General features: G+C 36.3%; 1 protein-coding gene across 1 annotated transcript in view; it reads left to right on the forward strand.

Moving 5' to 3' along the window:
* The window catches only part of STK26 (serine/threonine kinase 26), a 52632-nt gene that overhangs the window by 17933 nt on the left and 10193 nt on the right, over positions 1 to 24506 (forward strand). Inside the window, exons 3-4 of the mRNA XM_033200955.1 lie at positions 13291 to 13521; positions 22252 to 22308. Of these exons, the coding sequence (XP_033056846.1) occupies positions 13291 to 13521; positions 22252 to 22308 (288 nt within the window). The remainder of the gene's footprint in view (positions 1 to 13290; positions 13522 to 22251; positions 22309 to 24506) is intronic.

Here is a 24506-nt window from a genome sequence, read left to right on the forward strand (position 1 = left end):
AAAGGGGAGAAATGATATTAGCCAAGGCAAGAAAGAACAAAGAGAATTCTAAGGTTGCATTTTCCAAAATGTTTTATAAGTCCGTTTGGTGTAGGCAGTGAGGATTTATTTGATGAATAGTACTTTCTCTCTGGTTAGGATTGTAAAATGATAAGGTACAAACCAGCTCAAATTGTAGATCACTGATCTTTTTGGGTAGACAGTGTTCAAATCATTTTAATTACTTAGAATTGCTCATCAAGCTGATTTTGGCTATAGCAATTTAAGAGCTTATCAAGGAACTTTGTCATTTATCTCCATCCTGAGTTTACTTATTTGTCATTGCTCTCCCCACTCCACCCCCAGCTAGAAATCACTCAGTATAAAACTTTTTTAAAAGCCAAGTATTTTATAAGGGTCACTTCTGGTCTTACTGCTTTTTATCGTTCTTAAACAGACTATATAGCATTTTTTTTCTGAAGGAAAAAGATCAACTTTTGTACATGTATTCAGATTTAGTACTAGATGTTGATTATCCCAATTGGAGAATTACAGTTTTGTTAAATTGATTTCTAAATAGACAAGGACTATAAATATCAACTAATATAACACTTTGTATTTATATTAGCAAAAATTAACTTAGTCATATTTGTGTTGAGAACATGGAAATAGCTTTATGTTTGAAATGATATTTGTTAAAAGATTCAACTCATTAGTAGATATCTCATAATTTCAGTAGCATTTTCTCCTCTATCTGAACATTTGATTTGTCAAACATTTAATTTGTGCTTTGGTAATTTCAGCAATGTCAGCACAGATCAATGGGTATAAAAATGGGTGAATTTGTACCTCTAGAGATTGAGATTAAGATATTTACAAGCGCTATTGACAATGGGGACAATGGGGTAGGATGGAGATAGGTTTCAGAAATCTTAGTTAAAGAAAATGTGGGGACCTTCAAGAGGAAATTATCTCAGAACAAAAAGTAGAAGAGTCTTCTGAACTGGAATTATTTGGAGTCTTCCGAACTGGAATTATTTGGGAAAGTGAAAATATGACAATATTTAGTGCTTTTTCCCCAAAATGAGTGGTATTCCCCATGCAAAGGAAAGGAACAGCAATAATAAAATTGTCAGTGAGACTGCTGAAATCTCAGCCCTGTATTGTTAATGCAAGCTACTTTCTCATATATATTGACTGTATCATGGTGCATAGTACGGAGCTTTTCTGTTCATTTGTAATAGTTCTTCTTAGGCTTTCAGGTACAACTATTTCACACATACACACACACATACCATTTTACTTGGTTTTTAAGTGTATTCTTATTTATTAATGGATTGTTCCAAATCTTTAGAGAATTAGAGTAATAAAAACTAACAATAAACATTTGTTTAGCCCTGCACACATATACACACACATAAACACAGACTTTGATGATATTTTTCACTTTGAGAAAATGAAAATGTGGTTATTGAAAAACTAGAGACCATTCTTTTGTTCAATAACTTCCTCTCTTTTTGCCAAGATTAAATCATTTGCTATTGATGCCATCATGCCATCAATATCATTTTCTTTTGATCATAAAATGTTAAAGCCAGCAGGACCCAAGAGATAATTTTCCCTAGTCCTTTGATTCCATTGGGTAACTCTTATAAATACTATTTGATTAAATTCGTTCAGAACATAGATTTGATTAAGGACGAAAATGTTGGAGGGAAATTATTCTGCAGCCACTTTCTCATTAAGAATGAAAAGGTAAGTCTATGTAAAATTCCACTTTTTCAATCAGTGTTAATTTTCTAAAAGAACTCATGGTGTTAATAATTTAGTGCTGTGCTTACAAGCTTCAAACCTATTGATTTTAATTGGAGTTCCACATCTAGAAGAAAGATAGGCAGTGAGCAAATCAATTTTGTTTTAATCCAATGCATTTTAATAAGTGTGCTAAAGATTCACCATAACATTACCCATGATAGTTCGATATTTGCTATAAGGGGCTGCTGCCTTAGATTCTAACCAAAGGCATTTATTTCTGAAAGTACTAGAATGACATCCTTTTATTTTCCCTCTAATATGGATAGCATAAAATGAGGCTCTCAGCATCTGTCACTTCAAAGTGCCCTGTGTGGGTTTGATTAAATAATGGCCTGAATAAATTAGGATACCTGTTTTATCATTTATATATTAACAGAGTCTTTGTCTTTCTTTCATTGTATGGCCTTTTCCCCCTTTCCAAATGAATATTTTATAGTTAGGTCTTGTTATCAATCCCAGGCCATATTTATGTAATGTCCTGTTTAGTCAGTAATAATTCCTGTAATTTTAACATTAATGCTCATGGTTAAACCTGACGCCTGGTTGAATTGTGTATTTCTATGTGTATTTCTATATGTATTTAGCACAATGAAATTAAAAGAAATTTACAGCAGAGTGGTATGCAAACTGTGGCTCTTCAAGGCCTCTAATCTTTGCATTAGAGTATGAAATCATCCTGGATGCTCCAGGACATACAGTAGTCATGTGGTTCTGGTTAATAGTGATTGCAGATGTGCTTCTAGAATCAGATTTATATATACCACTGATATGCATCCTTGTGTGTGTGGCTACTACCAACTCTTCTTTGAGTATAGCTCCATATTCTTTCGAGAACTGCTGTTTTGCAACCCAAAGAACTCTCTCCAGTTGAAAGAAAAAAATCTCAAAGTTGTGATTTCGCAAAGTTTTTATTATGTTAATCACATGAGAATAGGGATTGACTTAAAATTTCACACCTATGTTAACATCCGTCAGTTTATTGAATATAATCTCCCTTTCGCCAAAAGTCAGAAGTCAAGTTGCAAATGAAAAGACAATCACACACCAAAGATTTTATTTTAGGAGGGCCCCAAGGTAAATACCCTGCAATCATCCAACGGCCATGGTCTATAAAGGGCCATACTGGATACTGTGAGGATAGCTGCCACTGAGTAAGGCAGAGCCCTATCCTTAATAAACCTACTATTGAAAATAGAAAGTCATGGCAATGAAAGAGAATGCAAACATAGTAAAATGTGTGCTCTAATGGAGGCACAAGTAAAGGCCTGTGGGAGGGCAGAAGATGAAGCAATGGATTGGTTAATCAGGTTCCCCTAGGGGGATGAGAAGACTTGTTTTGTTTTTAGTTAAAGATGCTGCAATTTTCAGAGATGGAGAAGGAGAAGCAAGGTATTGTAGACTGAGAAAATGGCATGAATCAAAAGCTCAAATATTTAAAAATAGAGTCATTTCCTAATGGATCACTGTATTTAAGTTTGTATGTCTAAGGTATTACCTACTGAAGCATTGGGCTTGAAATATGTTAAGATATCCCTAGAATTTTCCCTTTGGACACTTAGTTTCACTGGATGTTCAAATTCTCTTTTTATATATTTTTATATATACATATATATATACACACACACATATAGAGAGATCTATATATATCTATATATAGAGAGATCTATATCTATATCTAGAGAGATCTATAGATATATATCTATATATACAGAGAAACATGTATATAGATCTATATAGAGAAACATATATATATATGTGTATATATATATGTTACTTTCTGAGTACTACTTTATGTTCTGAGTGAATTTACTTCACACCTAAAGGAGAGAAAGACAAATAGAACTTTAGTTCCTGTACGAGCTGAACTTAGTAGGTCCTTATTTAGGTCCTGTATGAGCTGTATGAACCCCTTGACTTCCTCCGGGACAATCACATGTATATAATGGGACATGGCCAGTGTGAAGGATGAGAAATCAGTTTGGACAATGACTCACTCTGCTGCTCTTTATCTATTCTTGGTATCTAGGCCAACTTCATTACAGTATTAGAGTGTTGGGGCTTGAATACGGTCTACTAGTGATTTTGAATTTCTTACTGGAACAATGGAGTGGTATATAATTTTCATTTGAGCTATTGTGTGCTGTTATAGGCTTGGCCACATGGCCAATACCAATGAATCCATTAACTTGTTTCAAAACTAGGGTTGGTGATTGCTAGTGATCAGGAAGGGGAACAAAGGGACTTGGCCTCTAATACTTCACAGATTCACACAGCTTCAGAGCAGTAAGGAATTTAAAGATTGAATCCACCTCTCTTCCTCATACAGATGGTGAAATCGACATTAAATCACTGATTTCTTGTAATTTTCAAGATAAGTGAAATTAAGTCAATTTTTTCCTGACCTCTCTGCTCTCTTTACCTCTGTAGTACTTATGAGAAACCAAGAAACCAGACCTCCTTTTTCCTTTGGAATGGCTGTAAGGTCAGAGAGGAATTAGCTAAATGATGCAATGGAATTTGCATCCAGCATTTATTGTGATGATAGCCTTGACTTTTGGTTTATTGAGAGAAGAATGTGATTGTTTGCAGGATGTTTCCTTCCCTTTACCACGGATATAATTAAAAGTTTAAGGGAACTTCAGATCCCAGAGAGTTAGTAAAAAAAAAAAAAAAAAAAAAAAAAAAATTAGTTATTTCTTTTCACTTAAAAGGGCTTATATCCAAAGATGATTTACCTGGTTGAACAAAATAATCTGACGTTTCTTCTTTTAATTAAAATAACAGGAATGTGAAGACTTCCATATTTGGGAAATGGAGCTAATGAAAGTGCTGCCTATTATTATTTTGGTTCTTGCTTGAGGATTTTTAAGATAAGGAAAGTTATTAAATTTATTCTTTCTTTCTATATTTCATTTTTCTTTGGAAAAATGTGATATGTGGTTAAGTGACAATAGAATCAAAGAAATGTCTCATTCTTCTTTACCCCATTGTAAAATGAACTGTCTTACAAACATGTAAAGAACAGCATTCTTCGCATCCCAGAATGTATCCTGCTTGCTTCCTTGTTCTTTTCCTCTGATCTGAGCTCGGGTAAAAAGAGGAATGCAAGTTAGGAGGCAGAGGAAGCTCTTCTCCTATCCTCTAGTGAGTAGGAGGAATTAAGATGAAGGAATATTATCAATTATTCTTTGTTCTTAAAGATGAAGTAGACTCAAAATTATTAATCAGGAGAAACTCCTCAAACTGCTGTTATTCATACGCTATGTCAAAATCTTTTGTAATAATTTTAATGAAGTTATCCTTTACTAAAATATCTCCATTCTAAGTATTTTTGCTAATGAGATGCATTTAAAATAAGAATAATAAAATAAAGAGAAGATGAAAAAGTACTTATACATTTAATTTTATTTCTGCCTTATGAACACATTTTTCCTGTTGCTATGCACAAAATTGCTGAAAGTTTAAACAGTTGCCTTAATGGTACGAAATAATACTGTGTTAGACCTTTGACTTTATGCTTCACCATTGAGACCAGGGTTGGAGTGCTGTTGCCTCATTCGTCTCAAAACTGCCTTTTAAGTGGTAGGTAAAGATAAGGAGTCAACTGTGAGTTGATAAAACGCTGTCTGATGACCACAAGGAAGCCCAGGGTTGATGTAATGGCATATCCTACTACATTTCATTTATCTCATTTCATGCATGTAAAATCTGGGAATTTGACTGCTACTTTATGTTGCAAAGGCAAGTTATAATAAACTTTGAGAAAGATGTAAAAATGTGAGTATACTGTAAAAATAGGTAAGCTAATACCATTTTAATTGTACACTTAGTTAAAATATTTTGAGTCCTTATAATATGGAAATACAAATTTAAATGACTGTCCACATAAAGAAATTTAACTTCAAGCCAAATTCTTCATGTTTAATTTGAAACATATACAGACATACTTAATTTTTATCTTAGTTCTTATTCTGTCATATGCAAAATATAGTGGAGCTAAGTATTTTACTTCAGAAATATAAATCATAGAGATCTCTTAAGAATTCCATAAAATTTTATCTGATAACTTGTAATATGAACCTGAAGTTGTGCAAAGTAAAAAATTACTCTGGTAACATCACATTCTTCAAAGGTTGAGAAAATTTTGTCTGGAGTTTATTTTATCCTTCTGATTATTAAAGTAATCTGAGCATGCATGGTCATTTGAACATTCTAGGCCTGCATAAACCTAGCACAAAATTAACAGTTGATGCTAAATGTTGTTTTTTATTCCTGGACAATTTCATCAATTTGTGGGAGTTTTTTAATGAACAGAACTGGAAACCTTAGTATTAAGGGTTACTGAAGTCTACAACAAATCACTGATAAAGCTGGAATTGGAGCTGTTGGCTTCTTGACATTGGCTCCTATGGGAATCATGATATGGAATAGCATCACTACTTTATCTCCTACACTCTAGAGGCTAGCCCATTCCAGTCTGGTTATTGACATGGAAAAAAAATAGTCTGAGAAACGCCAGAAAGTCAAGATTACTTACGGATCATTTTTCTTTAAAATTGTGATATGAAATATTTGGTAGTTGTGCATACATATGGGGGCCAATCAATTGCATAGTGGTTCAACAATTATAAAAAATTATATCATTTCCAGCAACATCTTTCCCACCAACCCCCAACCACCACAGTCTGGTTACCATTCTACTGTAGTTCTATGAGGTCAGTTTTTTAGATTCCACATGTGAGTGAGATAATGCAGTGTTTGTCTTTCTGTGCCTAGCTTACTTCACTTAGCATACTGTCTTGCAGGATCATCCATGTTGTTGCAAATGATTGGTAAAAGGATACAAAATTTTAGTTAGGAGGAGTAGGTTCAGAAGATATACTATACAACATGGTGATATAATTAATAATAACATATTGTATTATTGAAAAATGCTAATGGAGTGGATGTTAAGTGTTCTCACCACAAAGATAGAAATATAGCATGTAATGCATGTTAATTAGCTAGATTCAGTCATTTCACAATGTATATGCTGTATATTTCAAAACATCTTGTATGTGATAAATACATACAATTTTGTCAATTTAAAAATATTAATAAAAATTGTATCAGTTGAAATATAGAAAGGTCCTATTTAAAATTTTTCCAATTCTTTTAAGTTTAAATTTTTCAAATTCTTTAAGCATTGGGATAGTATGGAGTAGACACTGGACAATTGTGTGATCTCTTTATAATGGAAAATAATTTTGGTTTTATAGCAAAAGGGGTATAGTTTAAATTACAAATAAATCCAAGCTGTAGTGAAGGAACCTTAGACATGACAGTCAGGAGATTTGCGTTCAAATTTAAGCTTTGCTACTAGTTAACTACTTATATCTTTGAACAATTTGTAACCTCTCCAGGGTATAGTTTCCTCTCTGTAAAAATAGATTTTGGACAACAAGTTTGCTAAGTTCCTGTTCATCTCAAAGATTATCTAATTCTTTTAACTTCAAGACTCTGTATTTCTTCTTAACTTCTCTAAGACTTACCATCATTTTAACATAAATGGCCTTAAATTACATAGCTTCCATTTGGTGATCCTAGCTTAGGACAAAATGGGTATACAATAAATGCTTGTTGCTGATGGTGATGATAAAGAGTTGGATTGAATGACCTGTATACATTTCCCTCCATTTCTAAAAGCCTGTGATTGAGAGAGCAGTCAATTGTATTTGGATTATATCTGGCACTTAAAAAAGATAGTGTCCTGTTTTCTCGAACTCAGCACTAGTAAGAGTTATATGGCTGGTTGACTTTAAAATTCTGGGGTTTTTTTGTTTTTGTTTTTGTTGTTGTTGTTCCTTTGTGGTTTTGTTTTTGTTTTGTTTTGTTTTGAGAAAGGCTCTCACTGTGTTGCCCAGGCTGGAGTGCAGTGGTGCGATCATGGTTCACTGCAGCCTCATGCTTCTAGGCTCAGGTGGTCCTCCCACCTCAGCCTCTTGAGTAGCTGGGACTACAGGCACGTGCCACCAGGCCTGGCTAATTTTTTGTATTTCTTTTTTAGTAGAGATAGGGTTTCACCATGTTGCCCAGGTTTGTCTCGGACTCAACTAGGCTCAAATGATCCACCTGTCTCAGCCTCCGGAAGTGCTGGGATTATAGGCATGAGCCGCTGCACCTGGCCTAAATCTCTTTTTTTTTTTTTTTTTTTAAATGATGTGTTGATTAGGAACACTCAGCAGACATTTTAGGCAATGTTCATAAGGGCAAGTGAAAAATCTTAACACAGGCGATCATAGTAGAATAGTAATTTAATTTGAGGCTCATAACCAACTAGAGAATGACTTTTATTTGTATGCATTCTGCTTCTTAGATGACAGGAAACTGTATGTACATGGAAGTAATACAGAAAAGCATTTAATCTCTAGCCTGGGAGAACTGATTTGATCAATTTAAACAGGTAGCTAACTAAGTGTATCTCTAGTTTAGTACATTGTTAGGCTGAAGTTTTTAGTTGCTCTCTGTGATTGTCAGGGCACTTTGTATTCACTTCAAGTCACTCCTGGTGTTCCCTCTTGAGGATTTCAAGGAAGTAAGTAATCTTCCTTTAAGCTTTGATATCATTAGCACATTATTTGCTCAATATTTCCTGTAACACTCCTCCTCATCAATGAGTCACTGATAGGCCTACACACGGGCCAGTCTTTGTGAAATGCAAAAAGTTATTTTATAGCTAGAGCATTCATAGTATGGGCTTTATTAAGGTAGGAAGGCAAGTGCAAAACAATTCAACCTTACTCAGCTTGGTTCTTAGTTCTGGAAGGTTCTTTTAGGACACCTGAGTTGAACCCTTCCAGGTCAAATCCTATGAGAAATCTGCCTCCTCTTCCTTACATCTATTATGTTTTCACTCTCAGTCCCAGAGTCTTACTGGGGGTCTTAGTTAGCTTGCTCAAATTCAAAGAACTAGTTTTTTTACCTTGATTCTTTCCCACATTTTGCTCTCCAGGTCCCCATTCTGTGAGAACTCCAAGACTAATTCTGAATCTGTCTTCATTTTCTTGTTTCTTCTGGCCACCAATTCCTAATGCCCCCCTCCACAAGTTGACCCATTTTCTACTAACTAGATCTAAACTTTTATCCTTCATCAATGTTGGCTGTTGTCCTCAAAACTGTGTCATCAATCACACCTTAACCTATTATAGGCCCTATCGATAATACATAGACTATATTGGGTGTAAACAATGTTTAATAATATGTGCACAAAGTATGGGATATGTTGCTTGTGTTTTGACAAACATTATGTTTCTAATCTTGAGTCATCCCTCGGGGTTCCAGGATACCTTCTTCTCCTGTGTATAACAAATTAGTGCATACTCAAGTCATGCAGTCGACCCTGCAGAACCCACATATATGAAAAGTCAGCCTTCCTTATACATGGGTTTCACATTCTGGAAATATTGTATCTTTGATCTGTGTTTGGTTGAAAAAAATTCATGTGTAAGTGAACCTGTGCAGTTCAAACCCATGTTGTTCAAGGGTCACCAGTGCTAATTTTAGAGACATGTCCTTAGAAGAAGTGTTGCAGACTTCATTTTTAAAAATATAGGTATGTATAGTAAATGCCAAAGTCCTCTGGTTTTACTTTAATCTCCAAGTTGTCCACTTTTAGTGTACATATTAGATGAGACCCATATGCTTGCCTGGGAAAAATAAGGATAATTGGTTCCCTGTAATCAGGGATACAAATTTCACATCCATCTGCTTAGTGGTTCTCAAGTGCTGATGTCAAGACTAATATTCAAATGACTACACAGGAATCATTTGGGATGCTTTTTCAGAAGTATTGCTTGCAAGGCCCCAATCTCAGATAGGCTGAATCAGTAGTTTTGGGGTAAGGCCTAAGTATCCACATTTTAAAAGTGATATAAGCAGTTCTAATGTATAGCCAGGATCGGAGAGCACTTAGAGAACTTGTAAGAGTTCTTTCAGCTCTCTGTTTCTGTGGTTTAAGTATCCAAGAAGCCTTCTATCTGCTCCTGACTTTACATAGAAGACAAGCAAGATGTTCACCTAACATTGTTTCCTTTTGGACTTCTTCAGAGTATTTCCATACTAAATAATTATTGTTGTTGTTGTTGTTTTAGTGGTAATGACACCTTCTGAATAAGACTTAAATTTCTAACAGTGTACTTATAGCTGTAGAGTGCAAATTCAAGTTAAATAACAGGTAAAACAGGGCCAAGGAATAATCTGATTGTCCTGAGGAGGTGGATCTGTGAGGTTTTCATTTTCGTAGCCCTGTTTTGGTATGGCATGTGGAAGTCGTCTGCCATTAATAAGTCAATATGAGGTTAATTTAGCAGTTCCTCCTATTTGACGCTACAGAACATAGAGCTCTTTTTTGGGGGCAGCTTTGAGAAGGCAATACAAACGCAGATAGAGTAATACATTGTGATTTTTGCAGTAGAGGTAAGGAATATTTAGAAATTTCAGTATTTTATTATTATTATACTTTAAGTTTTGGGGTACATGTGCAGAACGTGCAGGTTTGTTACATAGGTATACATGTGCCTGTTGGTTTGCTGCACCCATCAACTCGTTATCTATATTAGGTATTTCTGCTAATGCTATCCCTCCCCAAGCATCCACCCCCTGACAGGCCCTGGTGTGTGATGTTCCCCTCCCTGTTTCCATGTGTTCTCATTGTTCAACTCCCACTTATGAGTGAGAACATGTAGTATTTGGTTTTCTCTTCTTGTGTTACTTTGCTGAGAATGATGGTTTCCAGTTTCATCCATGTCCCTGAAAAGGACATGAACTCATCCTTTTTTATAGCTGCATAGTATTCCATGGTGTATATGTGCCACATTTTCTTTATCCAGTCTGTCATTGATGGGCATTTGGGTTGGAATTTCAGTATTCTTAAAAGAATATTTGATTTGGATGGAGAGGGAGCTGACTTTTCTTAGAGGTTCCAAAGAATGATGGGAATGATTAGGCAAGCTAGATTCTTTATTTAAGTGGCTTTTAATTGCATTCCTTGGGATGTTTGCTATTTATTTACTTGATCTTTGCCCTTGTGCTAAAAACAGGAAGGAAATCTGTCTTAACAAAGACTTAGGATACTTTGGTTTAAATGATGAAGGGGAATTATAACTTTTGTATTATCTATCAGGGATTCACGATTAGTAAATGTGGCAGGGGTCTCTATCTCTTAGCTAGTTAGGGAAGTGAGGTTATATTAGTGAAATCTTGTTTTCATGATTCCCTCCACTCTGAAAGTTGGTGTTTTGTAGGAGCAGTGTTAGACCCAAAATAAAAGAGTAGGAAGTGCAAACATTGTGTAAATGATGGATCTTTCTCTTTTTCTGTGTCTAACTTGCTATTCCTCAATTTAAATCTTAAACTATATCCATGGATTAGGGTTTACTTCAGTACTTCTTTAAAATGCAAAATGTGACCTGGTTTTAAAATTTTTGATTTACATATTTGCGAGAACCGTTTATTGTGGGAAGCAAGGAACAGCCGTATCCTCCCTGAGGTTAACTGTTTCAATCAAATCCTTTTAAAACACTAATTAGGAAGATGAAGATTTCATTTTTGTTCCTTAACAACAGAAGATTCTTGTTATAAAGTTAATGAATACATACACTTCCCAGAGTGTCTTATCAGAAGATATATCCTATGTGTCTTCAAATAAATGATACATTTCCAAATTTTAGAATTGTTTTATAACTGTGTCAGGAAAACGGAAATACTTTTTTTCCAAAGGAATTTGTAAGGAGTGAACCCATCACCAAGCTATGTAGTAAGTATTTTTTCCACAAGGTATTACAAAACCAAGAACCATCACCAAAAGTAGGAAGAGGTAACTGTGGGTTAGTCACAATGAAATACAAGGTCTTGGTGAAAGAGGACACCAAGGAAATCAATAATGATGGCACTCAAGTTTTTGAGAGGGTATTATAACAAAATGTGAGCATTAAAAATGCATTTGCAACCTACTGGAAGCCTAAACTATTTTTAAAAGCCCATATGGAAAGCTCAAGATGTGTTTGTTCCATGTGGGTACTGGAGGTGGGTGGGGATACACAAGTAGCTTGCAGTTCAGAGACTTCTATATGGAAAGTACAACTTTTAGAAATGGAAAAACATCCAATCAGAAAGAATGGGGAAGCTTATAAGGTAAATAGGTCATGTACAAACTGTATTTTAGGCTGTGTAAAAAGAGAACTTGGTGAAATTCTTTAAAAGCAGTCATGAGTTTTGGAGTTACCTTAAAAGGTAGTGGTTTACTAGAGTAGTAGTGTGTCCATTTGGTGATCATGGTGCAAAGAAGTTGATAGGAGAAAAACAATATTTTCAATGGCCTCTTTGTCTAATAAGGAAGATAAAAGGGACACGCTGACTCCATAATAGTCTTCTGAAATTGACGATGAAATGAAACTAGGTAAAATTGTAGTAAATGAACAGATATTCTATGTACAGTTGACAAATTAGACACAGATAGCTCACCAGAACTTGATAGAATCCTCCTATATTTTGAAGAAACTCAAAGTTTTTGATTAATAAAGCACTTAATGTGCTTTTGGCAGGGTTAGCCATCTTGAGTTTCTACTTGATCAGCAGTATATTTTTAGCAATATGAGTTTAAGTAAGTATAAGTATATAAAGTTTGTCTTGGGGTAAAATTTTAATTCAAAATTGTATATTATAAGATACAGAATATTTCTGAATCAGGAAACAACAGTGAATTTATAAATCTAAGTCATGCCTATACATTTGTTAACCTTAAAAGCCTACGCTTATTCCAGATTTTATTGTAGTGAAGTGTTAAATTATTCTGGATCTTCACTGTGAGATGAGTTGTGAAAGTTCAATGTACTACCATTTTCTCATGATTACTAGCAATTAGTACAAAGGTATAGAATCTTAGTTCAGCTATTGATGATAACATTTCATATAGATAAGATTCCAGCTAAAGAAAAACAAAGACCTATAAAGCCTGCAGTCTTTTGTGGTCTATATTATTTAGATGGCGGTTTGGAAGTATATAGCTAAGATGATTGGGATATCCGAGTTGGAGAGAGAGGAGAGTTAAAAGGTAATATTGGCAGAATGTTAGAAACTTAAAACAGTTCACCTTAGCTTAGGTTAGATATTCTCCCACTATTGCTACATTTGCATTAATGTGTAAACTGTGTATAATCAGCAGCTTTATTCCAAAAAGTGCCTGATGTTTTGGCATGCACCGAATATATTTGCTGTGTGAGAATGTTTGTGGTAGCAGGATCAGCTAAGCTCAGTTAGTGTGTGTGTTTCACTAGAATATGGACTAGCTGCCTGTTTGGGATTACAATTGTTCTAACAAAGCACATATGGGGAGTCAAAGAAGTTTGTATGCTTTTACAAAAATTGGTTATTGTCTTATGTGATTTAGTTTCCTTCATTAAAAAAATCTGATTCAAAACATTTGTGTTCTTTCTTTTTCTCTCTCCCCACTCCCTTTAGAATAACATAGCTGATCCAGAAGAACTGTTCACAAAATTAGAGCGCATTGGGAAAGGCTCATTTGGGGAAGTTTTCAAAGGAATTGATAACCGTACCCAGCAAGTCGTTGCTATTAAAATCATAGACCTTGAGGAAGCCGAAGATGAAATAGAAGACATTCAGCAAGAAATAACTGTCTTGAGTCAATGTGACAGCTCGTATGTGACAAAATACTATGGATCATATTTAAAGGTAATGTGTGTGCTGTATTATTTAAGTCATAAGGTATTTTTTTTTTTTTGAGATGGAGTCTCGCTCTCGCCTGGGCTGGAGTGCAGTGGCCGGATCTCAGCTCACTGCAAGCTCTGCCTCCCGGGTTTACGCCATTCTCCTGCCTCAGCCTCCCGAGTAGCTGGGACTACAGGCGCCCGCCACCTCGCCTGGCTAGTTTTTTGTATTTTTTAGTAGAGACGGGGTTTCACCGTGTTAGCCAGGATGGTCTCGATCTCCTGACCTCGTGATCCGCCCGTCTCGGCCTCCCAAAGTGCTGGGATTACAGGCTTGAGCCACCGTGCCCGGCCAGGTATTTTCATTAGAAGTTTTTTAATTCTATTTTTTTGAAAGGCAATGTCTTCAATTAGGATTTGGCAGTCTATGGCCTCCAGGCAGAATCCAGCTCCATTTATAGTGCCAAATAAACCGTTGTTAGATTTAGCAGCTGTATCCTGAATGCATCCCAGTACTCAGCTGCACCCCTTTTCCACACCTGAACTTTTGGTTTGACGGAGAAATGCAGCTGGTCCTGGAGACATATCCTTTGTCAGGAAAGAGCTATCCCCCTGCGTTTCCAGACACTATTCTCAATGGTCTTGACTGTCTCAACCTCAGAATTGATGGAACATGTAAGTGTGTCACTTATTTCATTGAGTTGTGGTAGTTATTTACACATTTCTCTCCCCCACCAGGTTGTGAGCTCCTTCATAGCAGGTAGTTAAGCTTAATCAGTCCTGGTACTTACAACCCTTAGCACAGGGTATGGCACATCTTAAGCACGTGATAAGTATTTGTTAAAATGGAATTAAGTGGAATAACATCTGCCTCTGCCTCCAAATAAAAGTTGGATTTTTACTGGTTCCAGGATCATGGGATTAGCAGATACCTAAAGTTCCAGCAGATGGAGATGTTACTACATAGCAGAAAACTGGTTGGTAAAACCCAATGGTTCTTGGGTTCCAGAGTTGGAAGTCAGGATTTGTGTCTGTTGAAATGTGAACAATAAATAGTTGAAAAAAAAAAAAAGCCTCCACGAATTCTAGCTTAGTTTGCAGTTTGAATCATTTTAAAATTAAAATTGTTTATCCTTGTATTGCAGTTTTTCAAATGAAGACTGTACTAGATCTTTGCCATATAGGGTTTAAAAGGAGGGAAGTGTTTGTTGTTACTGGTTGATCTATAGGCCAAAAAGAGTGTATCTATAACTAATTAAGCTGTTGGCCTGCGTAAAACTTAATGCTATCATTTTATGCTCTGCTGACCAAATAAAACTTCGAATATCCATCTATACCTTTACCAAATAACTTGTCTTCAAGTTCACAGATTCTTTCTTCTGTTTGATTAGTTCTGTTATTGACACTTTATTGTATTGTGTCATTTCATTCATTGTATTTTTCAGCTCTAAAATTTCTGAGTTTTTAAAATGATTTAATCTCCTTGTTAAATTTATCATTTTGTTCTTTTATTGTTTTCCTGATTTCACTTGTTTCTTTGTATTTTCTTGAAGGTTGCTGAGCTTCCTTGATACAATTATTTTAAATTATTTGTCAGGCAGTGTATAAATCTCCATTTATTTGGAGTCAGCTACTGGGAAACTATTGTGTTCTTTTGGTGATGAGATGTCTCCTTGGTTTTTCATGTTTATTATTGCCTTTTGTTGATCTCTCTGCAGTTGGTAGAGCAATCGCCTCTTCCAGACATTACAGGTTTCAATGTGAAAAGACCTTCTTTCTCTGTAGGACAGTGTGAGAGCAATGGCTGGGTGGGTTGCAGTGGTTCTGGCTCCAATGAGGGCATAGGAGCATAGTCCCTGTGCAGCTTTGTCATTTGAGATTAGTGTTAACAAAGATTGCAGGGATCCCCAGTGGTCAATACCTTGGGTGTCTACAACAGTGGTGAGGGCTGTTTGAGGTCTTTGGTGGCGAGAACTGCTAGGGTCCCCCCAGTCTCTTTTTCTTCCACCAGAGAAATCATTGCTGAGTAGATCCCTTTTGGCATTGGGTCTGGCTTGTGGGCCCACTTGAGGTGGCACTAGTGTCTAGTGAGTGATGCCCATGGAGTGGCCACAGAACTAAGGCTTCAAGCATAAGCATGTCTGGAGGGACATGCTCTGGGGCCCAAGCCAATAGTAATACCAATGTCCTAGGTACAAATACCCACTACTGCTGCACAAGGCTACAGTGGCTCTAAGGGTGGGGTGGGGCCTAGCTATTTGTAACATCTGAACTGGTGTCTGGAGCATAGGCACGCTCAGAGGGACCTTGTCTCCAGAGCCTGGGATGTGAGCTAGCTCACTATGGCAGTGATTGGCTCAAGTGTCTGAGCTGTGGGTGGGTGCAGTACAACCACTCAACTGGTCTGGAGTCCAGAACTCAGGTTAGCTTTCAGTGGTGACTGGATGTCCGGAGCACAGGCACACTGAGAGAAACCTTGGTTCCGGGGCCCTGGGGTGTGAGCTAGCTCACTGTGGCAGTAGCTCCAATGTCTGAGGTATGGTTGAGCTCAGAGAAGACACAGAAACTGGGTCTGTAGTGCAGGCACTAGTGGAGCAGCCATGACTTAGAGGTCAGGAGCCTGCACCAGTTTTGAGAGTGGTGGCTTCTTTCTCCATGTGGCTCAACAATGTCTTCTTCGTGAGATGAAAGAGTTTTGTAGTCATGTATCCCTCTCTGGGGTTCCCTGGCAGAAATGGCTGTTGGCTACCTCAGCAGCAAGGGAGGCCAGTGTCCTCTGCAGAGGAGGCCACTGGAGACCGTGATGGCTTCTACTGTGTAGTGATACCAGTAGCCTCCACCTTTCATCTTTGTTCCTAGTCATTTCCTGGCCTCTCAGGTATGCTGATCTCATCAGTGATCCTTTCTGTGGAGATATTCTTTCTTTTTTCTCCACTGTGTTGCTGCAGATTGTTAAATGGGTCCTTGAATCCTTCCAGGGTTACTTGGGTTTGTGGATAGCTGTCTATATTTGGATTCTTTTTTTTTAATGTATATGTGGAGGGAGGGAGTGATTAAAACTGGTATCTCCTCTGCCGTCGTGGTGACTTTGTCATCGCTTTCTTGATCTATCTGTATGTATATTCGTTAATACTGATATAGAAATTCATCACAAATTTCACTGCCTGTTTACAAAACCTGACTTATTCTAATATTAGATGTATGTGGAATGAATGCATAGTAGAATGAATCATTAAGCAGCCAAACAACCACTATGTATTATACACTGTATTAGGTGCTGAGGATATAAAAATGAACAAACTCACTACTGCTGTCAAGGCACTCACAGTCCAGTATTGCACTGAAATGATACAGATTCTATGATTAAAGTATGCACAAGGTATAGATGATGCACAAATAAATAGTCACTTCTGTCCTTTTCAGGAGTGGCATGAATAAAAGGCCTCCAAAAGGAGGTGATAATGCTAGTAATTTCTATCCAATTTCAGCATTTACTTCTAAGTGTTAGCTCTTACTGTATTTTACTACACACATAATTATCTGCTCCTTTGTGTGATAATTTTGCTGTAATATTTGTTCCTAAAAAGCTAATTCAGCCCATCATATTCGTTTTTAGAGAGCTCATGAGTGATTACGCAGTCTCAGTAGTTTTAGGTCCTCCTCCTAATTCCCATACAATTCCTTGGTGGTACATAGCCCCAGGAATTTGTTGTCGTGTGTGTGTTTGTGTGTGTGTGTGTGTGTGTGTGTGTGTGTGTATCATTTGCTCATTCTGGTTTACTCTTTCTGGATTGAATCCCGGTAATTCCAGACCCTCTCTAGGGCAATCTGAATCCTTGCTACTTTTAGGCACCTGTGACAAATACACTATTTTTGGTTGCTGACCTAAAATATTAAATAAGCCCTATTTAAAATGGCTATTCCATAATATATTGAAAAATTGATACTGATATGGTTTGACCATTTTATTGATTGCTTATTTATTCATATTCAATATTCCCATAGAAAATTAGTTACAGCTATATCTTCTTTTCCTAAGATTTCATATAGGGTGTTTTTTAAGTAGCATAGTAGTATACATGTACTAGTCACCCAGTATTTACTTAATCTTAAATAATTAAAAACTAGTTTTTTGTTTGTCCCAAATTTTGATTGTAAAGTGGACTCAGACCAGCCAGTGCTACAAAACCATTGTCCAAGATAGCTTCTTAAGGGATTAATTGACTTATTTTTATCTCCTTCACCCATCATTAATTAAACTCTATGATGTAAAACACTACTTTGAAGAACATGTTGCTTCATGATAAAATTGTAGAAATGTGCAGCTGGCTTATGTTATTTGTGTTCTGAATCTATTTAAAGTAAATAAATGTGTGTATATATACATATGTCTCTCTACAAGACATATGTATGTACACACAGAGAAAGAAATATTCTATAATCTTACAACATTTTCATACTATTTATTTAAATCACTTTCTTAAGTTTACCAACTCATTTACTTATCATATATATTACAACATATATGTTTGGGTTTGTATTTTTTTCTAAACTAAAATCACACAAAATACATCAGGGTTCTGTTCCATGTAGTCAACATAAGTCAAGGCCACATCCTCTTAGTACCATCGGAGAACTGCGTTATCAGTCAACTTACATACTTATTGTGGCCCGTTGTTCCATTTCAGGTAACATGGAGAATTTTGAGTCAAGTTAATTAAGCAAACTGGGAAATGGGTTGTTCTTACACAGGATGTCATCCATAACTAAGACCTCACTGTAAGCTGGAGGAAAAGGTTATTACATTTGAGAGAAAATTATATGCTCTTTGAAACTGTATGCAGTTGTAGTGATTTCCTTGAGACATGCAAAAAATGTACTAGGTATTCATTTTGACTGAGCTCACTGTATAACTTCATTTTTAAAAACAAGAGTTAAAAACCAGACAAACACATCAGTATGACCACAGTGTTTTCCTTTAATTTTAGTTCACTGGGCAGATTTTCTTGACAAAGTTAGTCTTTATGAAGAGTGCTAAAATAAGCAAACCCTTCCCTTCTGATCTCATAATATTGGAATAATCTTTTATAATCTTTAAATATTTTTCTAGTTCAATGTAAATCTTAAAATGACACTCAGGCATTGAATAGAATTTGAATCATGCCTTTATTTGCTGCTGAAAATTGCCTTTAGATTTCTGTGTATGTTAAGGAAATATTGCTTCCCACCCACCATCACCAATATTTATGAAAAAAAGAATTGAATAAAGTGAAATATTTCAGAATCATCTGTACGGCTTTGTGGCCTTCTCCTTATTTTTCACTGAAACTGTATGCGCTTACAGCCAGTGTATGTATACTCAATGCCTCTGGAATATTCTTTTATTGTTAACATTTCTTTTGGAGTTCTCTTATAAAACTTGAAGAAAATGGAGGCTGGAAAGTTTGTTCCTTCTTAAAATGTTCTTTTCTCAAAATAGGAATAGCTTTAAACTTAATATACCTCTAAGAAGCCCCATGTTAGATTCAATTCAACAGATGTTTATTTATTAATGCCTACTATGTGTATTCCTCTTTTTTTTGCATATTGTGGTTAATCTCATCTACTTTGGTCTGACAACTTCTAAATTGATGTCTCTGGTTTCATCCTCTCTGCTCAGCCCCAGATATGTGTTTATAACTTGCCTCATATTAATAGCCTGCTTATCTGTGAGTACATCAAGTGCAATAACCCTCAAACTAGGGAGGTAGCATTTGAACTAAGTCTTGAGTATGATTTTGGTAGGGGTTGGAAGGTGAGAGTGGGGTAGGGACACAGCATTCCAAACTGGAAGAAAATGACTCAGAAGTGGTAAATTTTCTAGCCATATTCTTGGCAAGATGATCTCTACTGTCACTTCCAGTTTTATAAAATCTTACGTGCTGTATGTTTTTTTTTAATCAGGCAAAATAAACACTAAATTTGCCATTTTCTCTGTCTCCCAAGCTGGAGTACAGTGGTGCAATCTCAGCGCACTGCAGCCTCCATCTCCCAGGTTCAATTGATCCTTCCACCTCAGCCTCCCGAGTAGCTGGGACCACAGGCATATGCCACCACACTTAGCTAATTTTTTGTACTTTTTGTAGAGATGAGGTCTCACTATGTTGCCTAGGCTGCTCTCAGACTCCTGGACTCAAGCAATCCTCCCACCTCGGCCTCCCAAAATACCAGGATTACAGGCGTGTTGTGCAGCCCTCACCACCACTGATTTCCAGAACAAATAAGGATTCCTTATTTTCAGATCTAGAAATTGAGTAGTTGTAATTTTAATGCTTAATGGTATATACTACTTTGTAAAGTCACATTTCAAGCTTTCTATGAACACATTTTAGTGACAGTTGGCAAGCTTCTGTTTTGAATTAGTACAAACAAAAAGGCACACATTGTTTTTAACTTGGAAAACAGGTGCTTTCATTCATGCAGAACTGCAACATAGACAGGCATGTTTTATAAGATCTTTTTCTTTTAAATGTCAGGTGAATGGGAAGCTCTCTGAATTCATATGATAGAGTATAGTACTTGTTAGAAACAAACTTGTGGCAAAAGAGACAATTTTTAACCTATCCACCATTTTAAGAACAACTTTTTTCTTCTCTTGCAAAAAGTGTAAAGATACGTCAGATTCACAATTCTCAGGTTGTGAGTGCCTAAGTTCTACACACAAATACAAGTTACATGAACCTTTCCTGGAACTCCTCTTCCCTCACCAGTACTGTGGGAATTTATTTCCTCTGTTTCCTAATGTAGACTTCACTGCTAACCAAGACTCTCAGCTTTCTGCTCACAGTGCATGCTGGTCATCTATGGCAGGACAGAGTGGATATCAAGATTACTGGAGGAAGTGGTAGGGGAACACTGTTCCTCCCTTTCTCTTACAAATTCTACATAGTGTCAGCATATGGAAAGGAGAATCATTTTGTCTTAATTAACTGGGCCTCCCTTCAGGATCCCCAACCCTAGGCCACATCCCATTCCCCACACTACAACGTCAGTTCCACTCTGATTCTTCAACTCTCTCCCATCCCCTAAGCACTCATCATCATGTCACTGGAGTCCATTCTCTGCCTTGATAAAGTCACATCCTCATGGAGATGCCTGGAAATTTTAATTGGACTCCTGAATACCTCCCAGGGATTTTTGAGTTTGAGGGCTACTGGCAGTAGCTTGAGAATCTTCACCCCGCAGCTGGGGTTGTAAAGGTGAGAAATGTGTTTCTGGCATCCCAAGTTGAAGCACAATGCTGAATATATTTTTCCACTTGAAATATTGTTAAGATATAAATAGTAGTGAGTTTCCCTGGTACTTTTCATGCTATACTACGAATGAATACATTTGTGTGAAATTGTTTTTTGGGAGGACTACCCCAGGAACCTAGGCATTATTTATGGGAAATGCTTACTTTTAAATTTCCCAACATCTTACTTAAAAATCAACTTTTGGAACACAGTCTAGTCACTACTTGGCTGCCGCCAGTATAGTAAAATCAACCATTCTACTTCCAGTCAGCTCTGTGGTCCCACAGAAATTCAGAGAATACCACTCATGAAATGGTATGGAGAGAGAGGTGTCCCTTGTATTTCAAGCTATAGCTAAAATGAAAAGGGTTTAATGGTTTATTCCAGTGTTTAACTGATGGTACTGAATGGTATGTGTGTGTATATACCCGTTTTAGAATTTGTATACATATATTTCTCCCAGGAGGCCCATTTCTCTTGTTCAGCTCACAGCGAAGTTAATTCCACCTGGAGTAATCATATGTTTTTGAAGCTACACTCTCCCTTTTTCTTATCCATTTACATCAGAGGTAAAATGAACAATATTCTTTCTAGGTTCCATGTGTGTACCAAAAATGCCCATTAACCATAGCTGATAAAAGTTTGAAGTACATCAAAACAAATGAAAGCCAACAACTGAAATAAGGCAAAATGTCCATTGTCCTCAAACTCAAACCCGAAATTTGTACAAGCCCTCATTTACCTCCTCATTCTTTAATGCAACTGTATTTTCTTTCCAATATCATTCAAGATAATTATTTAAAGCTTTGTTTTTTTAAATAAAAATTACTAATAGTTCAACAATAACAAATAGTACTTTCATTTGTTTAGCTATATCATAGGCAAAAAGGTATGGGGGTAGTCTAAGCTCAGAACTTTAATTTGGAATGTTCTATGGAAAAAATATATTCTGGGTTCCCAAGCAACCACTTTTAAACCTATATTTTGGAATCTGTTCTTTGTTTTTTTTTTAATTTTTAATTTTTGTGGCTACAAAGAAGCTGTAAATATTTATGGGGGTACATGAGCTATTTTGATAAAGGCATATAATGTATAATGATCACATCAGGGTACATTTACTCTTTATGTTACAAACAGTCCAGTAATACTTTTCTAGTTATTTTAAAAAGTACAGTTAAATTATTATTAACTATGGTCACCCTGTTGTGCTATCAAATACTAGATCTTATTCATTTTCTCTAACTACTTTTTGTACCCATTAACCATCCCCAACTCCCCCTCCCTACTATCCTTCCCAGCCTCTGGTAACCATCCTTCTATTCTCTATCTTCAAGGGTTCAATTGTTTTAATTTTTAGCTCCCACAAATAAATGAGAACATGCAAATAGAATCTGTGCTTTAGTATGTGAGATTTAACATTTTTGCTAGTATGTTATTTTGGCTCAGGTTTGTAATTATTAAATTGTTTCATGGCTTTACAGGGGTCTAAATTATGGATAATAATGGAATACCTGGGCGGTGGTTCAGCACTGGATCTTGTAAGTATTTTAAAGTAATTACACACAGATGCAAATGTGTGCATATGCACATACCTTATTTTTTTAAATTGAAGATCAGTGGCTTTTGGGCACTCTAAGTGGTTGCTTTAGTTAATATGTTCGAATTAAATTCTTTTTTCATGACCACTACCTTATGTAGGTACAGATGTATTGTACGTTTGAACATGTTGCTGGCATCCTAAGACTACGTAAGAATGCAAATACCTTAATAAAATAAAGTATCCCAAATTAGAAGGGGATGTGTGTGTCCGTTGCTGTCAGTTTGACTTTTGCAAGTTTATCCCTGAAAAAACCTGAGTTTTCTTATATTTTTAAAAAATATATAATTGAGATAACTGTCACTAAAGGTGATTTTTATGAACTGAATGTTTGTGTCCCCCCAAAATTCATATGTGGAAATCCTAACCCCCAATGTGATGGTATTAGGAGGTGGGGACCTTGGGAAGTAATTAAGTCATGAAGGTGAGTTCTCATGAATGGGATTAGTACCCTTATGAAAGAGGCCCCAGAGAGCTCTCTGACTTTCTTTCCATCATGGGAGGATGCAGTGAGAAGAAGGCCTTCTGGAACTCAAATCTGCCAGCCCTTTCATCTTGGACTTCTTTCCCAGTCTCCAGAACTGTGAGAAGTAAATATTGTTTAAGCCACCCAGTCTGTGGTATTCTGTTACAGCACCTGAATTGACTAAGATAGTGGTACTAGGGTTCTCACCAAGATAGGCCTACAGATCCAGTTCTTTGCAGAGTTCTCTCTGCCCCTCTATAGGTTATTTGGAAATGTAATGGCATTTTGGGTTGTCACAATGACTTAGAAGTGCTCCTACCATTTCAGTGGTCATGGATCAGAATGCTAAAAATGCTAAAATCCTGCAGTGTGCAGGAAAATTCAACCCAATGAAGATGCATTCACACACAGAATGCCTTTGAGAAACACTGGTTGTTCCCCAATTTAGTATGATCATATCAATGTTGAGTTTCTTTCCCATCCTTAAAAATCTTTATTAATATGGTACTATGTTTAAAATTCAGTATGAGTTATGAGAGGCAACTTAGTGTAGTAGAATGACCACTGGGCTGGCTTAGGGTGTTTGAGGTTATAGGTCTGGCTCTGTGCCTGTGAACCAGACACAAACTTCCTGGACTTAGGTGTTCTATAAAACAAAGAAGTTGCACGAAGTTATTTCTAAGTTCCCTTCCATCTTTAATATTATATGATTTTTTTATTGCATGCTTCTGCCTTAGAAATTATAGAGTATGCTGTTTCTAAGAAAGTGTTTTGATTAAAATAATCAAGTAATATTTTAATTCTTATTTTTTTAGGTGGAGATGAGTTTTCCTAACTGAAAGTGATTAAATATTTTTAAAGGCTTTAACCCTGACTGCCAGTGACTCAAAGTTTCAAATAATTTTATGAACAGAAATGACCGTAAGGGATTTTCTTTCCTTTAGGCAGACCATATTTAAACCATTCTAAAGAAATGGTAATTAAACTTGATGGAGGGCCTCATCTACTACTAGGAATTCATGTCAGTTTAATCAGTTGCTGAATTTGGTAATCTTTCCTTGTGTCTAATCTAATTCTTATATCCTAAAGCCTGAGTTCTTTTCTTTTTCTCTCCTCTCTAGTGAGACAACACCACTGATGTTTCTTTGTGTAATAATCCTTCATGCATATGGAGTCAGGCTTCATTCTCCTCTTGAAGTTAAATGATCTCATTTTTATTTGTCTTGTCACAGAGTCGTATTCTTCAATAGTTTTTTCATTAGCTCTACAAGAAGCCTCTCAATTGTTTCATGATCCTTCTTCCATCTTTTGAATATTAAGAGCCCTTTCCAAATTTATCAGTTGCCTTATCTGGTCCCTCAGGGTGCTCACCATGTCTCTTCTCCGTTTTGGAAGCATTGGCAAAGCTAGGCGACTCTGTTCAACAGGATCACTGACAGCAATGTTAAGCAGTGAACACTAGCCTAACCCCAACCAACAACCCAAATTTGTATCCCCTAGTAGTAGTTTGGTCAGTTTTATGAAATCTCCAAGTTAAATGATTGTGAGATCTTAATCTCATCCTGCTATTCTGAACTCTACTTAATAAAACAAATAGCCATTAGTATCAGTTTCAATGAATGAAAAATGTTGTTAGTACTGTATTGGTTAAGAATCAAAAAACCTAGGTCGTA

The sequence above is a fragment of the Trachypithecus francoisi genome, unplaced genomic scaffold (genome assembly GCF_009764315.1).
Source record: "Trachypithecus francoisi isolate TF-2019V2 unplaced genomic scaffold, Tfra_2.0 Lachesis_group6, whole genome shotgun sequence".
Lineage (NCBI taxonomy): Eukaryota > Metazoa > Chordata > Mammalia > Primates > Cercopithecidae > Trachypithecus > Trachypithecus francoisi.